We start from the raw sequence: 7,649 nt of genomic DNA, 5'->3' as shown, positions 1-7,649 counted from the left end.
CATTTTGCCACAACTTTGGAAGTATGCTTGGGCTCATTGTCCATTTGGAAGACCTATTTGCGACCAAGCTTAAATTTCCTGACTGATGCCTTGAGATGTTGCTTCAATATATCCACATAATTTTGCTTATTCTGATTTACCCTATAAGGCACTACAATCACAGATTCCTTTGGCACATCATTGCACACGTTAAACATTTGACTGTAGCCTGCGAATATAACTCAATTGACTGAACATTACATTTTTGCAAAACATGCTCTTTCTGTGCCATAGACCAAGGTTTCCCAAACTCGGTCCTGGGGCCTCCATTGGTGAACGTTTTAGTTTTTTGCCCTAGCACTACACAGCTGATTCACATTATCAAAGCTTGACAATGAGTTGGTTATTTGAATAGCTGTGTAGTGCTACAGCAAAAACCAAAACGTGCACCCAGGGCTGGCCCAAGGACAGACTTTGGGAAACTGTGCCGTAGACTGATCAGGTGAAAGCTATGATCCCTTATTGTCACCTATTAAATCAACGATTGCTGTATCATCAGTATATTTTACTGTGCACATCCTGATTCTTATAGGGGTACAATTGTTGGTGTAGAGGGTGAACAGAACTGGCAAAAGGACACTGCCATGGGGTACACCTGTATTGCTGGTTTGTGGGTCTGATGTGTTCGCATTGAACAGCACTCTTCTGAACCCACTCACTTGAGACGCACATTGGTGTCCATGGTTGCAAGTTTGCAACAGAATATCAGGATGTATTTTGTTGAATACAGAAAGTTGACAAATGAATGTGGTTTATCCAGGTGCATGTAGATTTTAAGGAGAATCAACAGTCGCTGACTCTGTGGCCTGCTTTATAGTAGGGATGGGTGAAAAATCTCTTGCATATTGCGATATTATTTTGGACAGTATATCGATACTTTGACAACAAGTAACAATATATTTTCTGTTAGTGTTAGCTAGTGCTAGTGGGCTGTACCTGCTCTAAAACTCTGGTATTTTTCATCCTGTAGCTTGTTCTCAATCTTTTTAAAATAGTGAGCCAATAATTCAGCTTTTTATTTCCCTGACTGATCAACTCATTTCTATTGTCTCTCTGCAGTAGACATGTATTGAGCTATATGTTTGGTACTTCAAATTGCAATTGAATCGCCACCTAAGTGTCCCGATATTGTATCACGAGATACCTGGCAATTCCCAGCCCTAGTTTAGAGGAGAACTTGAATGGGTCGGGTAGGCTTTCTGTGTGCCAGAGAAGGTGTTTGACTAAACATTGCCAATTTTTCTGATGATTTTACGTAATATAACTGACTGTCAGTAAAATAACTGTAGAAAAACTGTTACTAGAGAAGCATCTAACCTCATTCTTGCCTCAGTTTGCCAATTGACTGAATGAGGTTCTGTCCCATCTCCCCCAGATTCCAGTCTACGATGGAGATTGACAGTCTAATGAAACAGGCGAGTGATAGACCTGTCATGACTCCCTAATCCTGCTCATGGAGAGCTATAGGATGTGCTGCCTTTTGTTGGCCCAGAGCTAATACACCTTATTGGGTTTTAGTGCTGGTCTGGAAAGCCTGCACACGCTGTAGTTGTCAAGGACGAAGGCAGAGCTGGTGAACATTAATTCTCTATTAAACCTCAATCTAATTTTGTGTATTTTTGCCTATACTGTGTAGTTTTTCCCTTGTTGTGAATTATTACACCGCACACTAAGTCAGTCTTAAAGTCTCTTTGTCAGCAAGCTGGAGGTCAGTCAAACTTCAATGTATAAAGTACCGGTCTGAAGTGAGCTCTAACATGGCAGTCCCGTTAGTTCCCTTAAATACTGACAAGTTATATTTGCATGATTTAGCTTATCATTCGTTTGCTATACTCATGTGACCGACCAATACCTCAAGGTTTCTTTAAGCTGGGACGTTGAAACAGATTCCTTTCTCTAAACGAGGTTCTGGGCGTACTGCCATATTGCAGATACTGATAGTGACGATTCGTTCAGTCACTTGCATGAACACAGAAATGGGTTTATAGAAAAGCACAAATAAAATTAAAATAATCACACTTGGATGACAGAGGTTGGGTAACATTTCTGCTGAAATGTTTCTTCTCCTGTGGCTTCATTGCTCTTGAGCCAAAAAATTACCACACTCAAGCCACACACTTCCCCTCTGAACACTGTTCTTTCTTTTGCAGGAGTTTGTCAGTGTCTGGGTCCAGGAGCCACAATTCCACAAAGATGACTTCTGGCACACGCACGTTGACTATGAGATCTGTTTACATGTGAGTACTACTGCACGCTTCACTTGATGAACATCATTAAACATGAACATCTTCAGCTTCTGAGAGATTGAGGAAGCTGTGTATTTATTGGCAACCTCTAACTTCATGACAATCTGAAGTGGGGTAATATTGGCTATAAAACCTCTGCTAATATGATTTACCTTCTTCCTGTGTTAAGACCAATAGCATGTGTTTTAGGAAGAAGACTTCCTGTGTGCGGAGGCGATACAGTGAGTTTGTTTGGCTCCGGCAGCGTCTGCAGGACAACACTATGTTCATGTACGTATAATCCATAGTGATAGTTCACTGTAGGCCCTCTTCACTGCATCATTTGATCACTCCTGCAATGATGTATGCACTTGTCTTTCCAGGGGTGGACTATTCATACTTTTGGTCATGTGGTGTATGTGGATACCTGCTCGTCGAACATCTCTTTCCAAAATCATGAGCATGAATATGCAGTTGGTCGCTGCTATAACATACTCCACTCTTCTGGGAAGGCTTTTCATTAGTGTAGAAACATTGCTGCGGGACTTGCTTCCATTCGGCCACAAGCGTTAGTGAGGTCTGTCACTGATGTTGAGTGATTAGGCCTGGCTCGCAGTCGGTGTTCCAATTCATTCGAAAGGTGTTCAATGGGGTTGATGTCAGGGCTCTGTGCAGGCCAGTGAAGTTCTTCCACACTGATCTTGACAAACGATTTCTGAATGGACCTCGCTTTGTGCACGGGGGCATTGTCATGCTGCCACAAAGTTGGAGGCACAGAATTGTCTAGAATGTCATTGTATGCTGTAGCGTTAAGATTTCCCTTCAATGGAACTAAGGGGCCTTGCCCCAACCATGAAAAACAGCCCCAGAACATTATTCCTCCACCAAACCTTAGTTTGCACTGCATTGGGGCAGGTAGCATTCTCCTGATTCATCACTCCAGAGAACGCATTTCCAAAATCCAATGATGGCAAGCTTTACACCACTCCAACCGACGCTCGGTATTATGCATGGTGATCTTAGGCTTGTGTGCTGCTGCTCGGCCATGGAAACCCATTTCATGAAGCTCCCAGCGAACAGTTATTGTGCTGACGTTGCGTCCAGAGGCAGTTTGAAACTCTGTAGTGAGTGTTGCAACCGAGGATAGATGCTCTTCAGCACTCGGCATTCCTGTTCTGTGAGTTTGTGGCCTACCACTTTGCAGCTGAGCTGTTGTTGCTCCTAGACGTTTCCGCTTCACAATAACAGCACTTAATGTTGACAGGTGCAGCTCTAGCAGGGCAGACTTGTTGGAAAGGTGGCATCATATGACACTGCCACATTGAAAGCCACTGTTGTCCCTTTCCAGAGAGTTGCCCAAACTGCCTCCCTGGAACCCTTTCTTCAGTCTGAAAAACCCCTACAAGGTCAACCAGAGGATGAATGGCCTGCGGGAGTTTCTAGAGATGTGAGTGTCCTTGTTTATTCCTTTCCTCAGCCTTATGAATGGCTGCCAGGTTTTGCATGTTCAAAAGGCTTGAAGGGATGATCCAGACAGCCCATCTATGGGTCTGATGCAACCAAAGTCAGTTTGTCAGATGTTTTCCTACCTCAAGTGGTTGTCCGGTCAATAGTGATGAACAATGAGTGCTTTTGGAAGTCGTTTGGGTTAGATTTGAAAAAGTCACGGCTTTTGATTTAAGGTTCGATTAAAAAATAAAAAAAATGCATTATGACATTACAATGATTTGAGCTTTCTAATGGAAATGGAGCCAAAAATGGTGAACATTAACTTATATGACATAAAATATTATGACTTAGTTTTTATTTGAATTCTTTATTACTTTTCATTCCTTAAAGTCACCATCCATCTCAGGCAGTAGCAGCCAGCCAGACAAGATAACATCTATACAGTGCATTCTGAAAGTATTCAGAGCCTTGACTTTATCCAGATTTTGTTACTTTACAGCCTTACTCTAAAATTAATTAAATGTTTTCCCTCATCAATCTACACACAATACCCCATAATGACAAAGCAAAAACAGGTTTTAAAACTTTTGCAAATGTATTAAAAATAAATGGAAATCACATTTGCATAAGTATTCAAACCCTTTAATCAGTACTTTGATGACGCATCTTTGGCAGCGACTACAGCCTCATCTTCTTGGGTATGACGCTACAAGTTTGGCACACCTGTGTTTGGTGAGTTTCTCCCATTCTATTCTGCAGATCCCCTCAAGCTTTCAGCTTGGATGGGGAGTGTCGCTGCACAGCTATTTTCAGGTCTCCAGAGATGTTAGATCAGGTTCAAATGGATTATGGTCATTGTAGTTAATTACCATGTTTCTACGCTGAATTAGGTTGAATATTTCCTTAATGAAAACTACAACTCCCTTCAGGCGTGCGTCCCACATAGCCCCTGACTTGATATCTCTCTCTCTCTCTCTCTCTCTCTCTCTCTCTCTCTCTCTCTCTCTCTCTCTCTCCTCTCTCCTCTCTCCTCTCTCCTCTCTCTCTCGAGAAACAGCATTGGCCTCACAAACGAACTAAATGGAATTCAAGTAATTGAACTGACGTTGGTCAATTAGTTTAATGACCCAAAAATGAAATGTCGGTTAGTTGCAGTGGTGGAAAATACCCATTATCATACTTAAGTAAAGATGCGTTAATAGAAAATGACAAGTCAAAGTCACCCAGTAAAATACTACTTGAGTAAGTCAAAGTATTTGGTTTAAAATATACTTAAGTATCAGAAGTAAATGTAATTGATCAAATGTACTTAAGTATCAGAAGTGTAAATCATTTAAAATTCCTTTATTAAGCAAACCAGACGGCACCATTTTCTTGTTTTTTAAATTTACGGGAAAGCCAGGGGCACACTCCAACACAACAAAATGTACAAACAAAACGTGTCAGATCAGAGCCAGTAGATGACCAGGAATGTTATCTTGTGTGTGAATTGAACCATTTCTGTCCTGCTAAGCATTCAAACTGTAATGCACTTTTAGGTGTCGGGAGAATGCATAGAGTTGTCAAAAAGTACTGATACAAAAAAAATGAAAGTAAAAATACTTTCATGTACTACTTAAGTACTTTACACCACTGGTTAGTTGCTCAGCACTACTGGTCAGAGTCCATAGCAATCTGTGGTGTAGATCCCCTTTTGTACATTAGGAAGAATTTTTGGGGGGATATTGTTATCCCAAATGAATAGCAATATAATTCAATCACATAAATTCTGATTTTCCTCTAGTATGACATTTGTTTTGTAAAGCCTCTGCTTGACCTGTATAAGATGTTATATCCATGGATTTATGGCACCAAACGCCATCCAGTGGCTTTTACCAGCAACTTCATTCATTTCCTCCACTCCACTTGAAACAGAAGCCATTTATGTACTGATGATTACAATGTTGATCTCATTGTCACCTAGTTTCTCCTGTCATAGAGCTTAGAATAACAATTCACTTCATCTCCTACCACACTTCGTAACCCGGCGCACTGATTACTTCAAAAACAAGCTGAAAATATGGTATGGTGTTCTTGATAGTTGTATGTATCTACTGCTAGTTTTGTTGACTGTTCATTAATTAGCCAACAAATGAATCTTTGTCTGTTCGTCCCCAGTATCCTCCAGGACCCCCTGCTGCTGTCTGACAGTAGAGTGCACCTGTTCCTCCAATCCCAGCTGAGCATGACCAAGATGGAGGCGTGTGTCTTGGGACAGACACGCTACACAGTGGCACAGGCCATCCAGATGTGTAGCGACTGTCACCGCACACGCTTCCCCATAGAGAAGGGCAGCAAGGTGTACTTCAACTCAGACTGCGAAAGGTAAGAGTACGGTATGCCACACCTAACAGGTTGGGCATATCAAGAAGCTACAGATTTTGTCCTAAATTTTACAGATTTAAACTGTTTTTCAATGACATCCATTGATTGACTCAACAGCGATTGTTTATGGAAAAATTCATTATTAGATATCAGCTGCTGTCGGAGGAACGATGCAAGCCGACATGACCTCTGCCCTTTTTTATTCTGTACTTTCAGCCTCACCAGCACCACGTCAAGTCTGGGCCACAGCCATGACTCGGGGGTCCCCCAGAGCCCCAGCCTTCTACCCTTTGACTGCAGCACCTGTGAAAATTCTGACGGCAAAATTCGCATCCGGGATGAGGGATTCTTCAGCAGTCTGTCAGAGTCGTCGTGTGACCAGGAACACATGGAGCCCTGACACACCACTTCCACACACACACGCACAAAGGGGCTGTTTCCCGGACAAAGATTAAGCCTAGCCCTGGACTAAAAAGCACTTAATCTTTGTTCGGGAAACCACTCAAAAGACTGTTTGCTACGGTTCCTGATGCGCTTCTCAAACCTGATTAACTGGCGGCGTAGAAAGGTATTTTTATGTGGTTCTGTTGGAATTCTCTCTGCGTCCCCATCCGGCTTTTTAAAATTACTGAGCTATGTTTTCTTAAAGGATATTTTATTATATTGACATACCCTCTATTGCGGCCCGACTGGTGTTGCTAGTGAATGAGTCTTGTCCAAAACAGAACGTTGTCTTAATGCAATATCTCATTCTTGAACTCTAACTTGTGCCTTATATTTTTTTCCTTTTTATGTGAATCAGTTTACCTGCAATCATACTGGGAAAGATTCTTAAATTATACTTTTCTTAAAATTGTATTTGCACGATTTAAACTGTACTCTAAGGTTAGCAATAGTGTTGTATAGGCTCACTTTATACAAATCTTTTTTTTATTTTTATCTTAAGTATTCCAAGTATCAAATCTTTTATTTTTAAGAACTAACTTGATGGTTTATTGACTTGGTGGTTGGTGCCCTTTGAAATCCTGGAATGTCCAAGTAATTTTTGTTGAAATGTGCTTTGGTTTCTTGTCCTTCTTGTTAAGGTTATCCCTGGGCTTTCCTTCAGCATTAACTTCAGTAGGCTTAGAAGAGGCTGGTGGGAAGTGCTGTAGGACAGACTTATCGTAATGGCTGCAATGGTATCAAACATATGGAAACCACATTTGACTATTCCATTCCAGCCATGACAACGAGCATGTCCTCTTATAGCTCCTCCCACCAGCCTCTGGCCTAGATGTCTTCTGTTATGAGTGACGATCTATACTGAACAAAAATATAAACACATGTAAAGTGTTGGTCCTATGAGCTGAAATAAAATATCCCAGAAATGTTCAATATGCACAAAGCCTATTTCTCAATTTGTGCACATCCCTGTTAGGGAGTGTTTCTCCTTTGCAAAGATAATCCATCCACCTGACAGGTGTGGCATATCAAGAAGCTAATTAAACCATGATCATTACACAGGTGCACCTTGTGCTAGGGACTAAAGGCCACTCTAAAATGTGCAGTTTTGGCACACAACACAATGCC

At 41.5% G+C, this 7,649-nt stretch overlaps 1 protein-coding gene across 1 annotated transcript; it reads left to right on the top strand.

Annotated features, from left to right (window-relative positions):
* The first annotated feature begins 1,427 nt into the window (after positions 1 to 1,427).
* On the top strand, positions 1,428 to 6,477 carry LOC120022045 (sorting nexin-10B-like). The gene is made up of 6 exons (XM_038965840.1): positions 1,428 to 1,454; positions 2,190 to 2,276; positions 2,455 to 2,555; positions 3,613 to 3,711; positions 5,871 to 6,077; positions 6,294 to 6,477. Exons 1-6 carry the CDS (start codon positions 1,428 to 1,430, stop codon positions 6,475 to 6,477), a joined length of 705 nt encoding a protein of 234 aa, XP_038821768.1.
* The last annotated feature ends 1,172 nt before the right edge of the window (positions 6,478 to 7,649 follow it).

This window comes from Salvelinus namaycush, chromosome 27 (assembly GCF_016432855.1).
Source record: "Salvelinus namaycush isolate Seneca chromosome 27, SaNama_1.0, whole genome shotgun sequence".
NCBI classification, from domain to species: Eukaryota; Metazoa; Chordata; class Actinopteri; order Salmoniformes; family Salmonidae; genus Salvelinus; species Salvelinus namaycush.
Note: the sequence above shows the minus strand (reverse complement) of the source record. Positions and strands in the feature narration are given on the sequence as shown.

Excerpts from the sequence above, each read along its gene's own strand:
- LOC120022045 (XM_038965840.1), top strand. The coding sequence starts at position 1,428 with ATGGAGATTGACAGTCTAATGAAACAG. Across the intron at positions 2,277-2,454 it reads ACTATGAGATCTGTTTACAT|ACCAATAGCATGTGTTTTAG; the intron begins GTGAGTACTACT and ends TCCTGTGTTAAG. Across the intron at positions 3,712-5,870 it reads CTGCGGGAGTTTCTAGAGAT|TATCCTCCAGGACCCCCTGC; the intron begins GTGAGTGTCCTT and ends GTTCGTCCCCAG.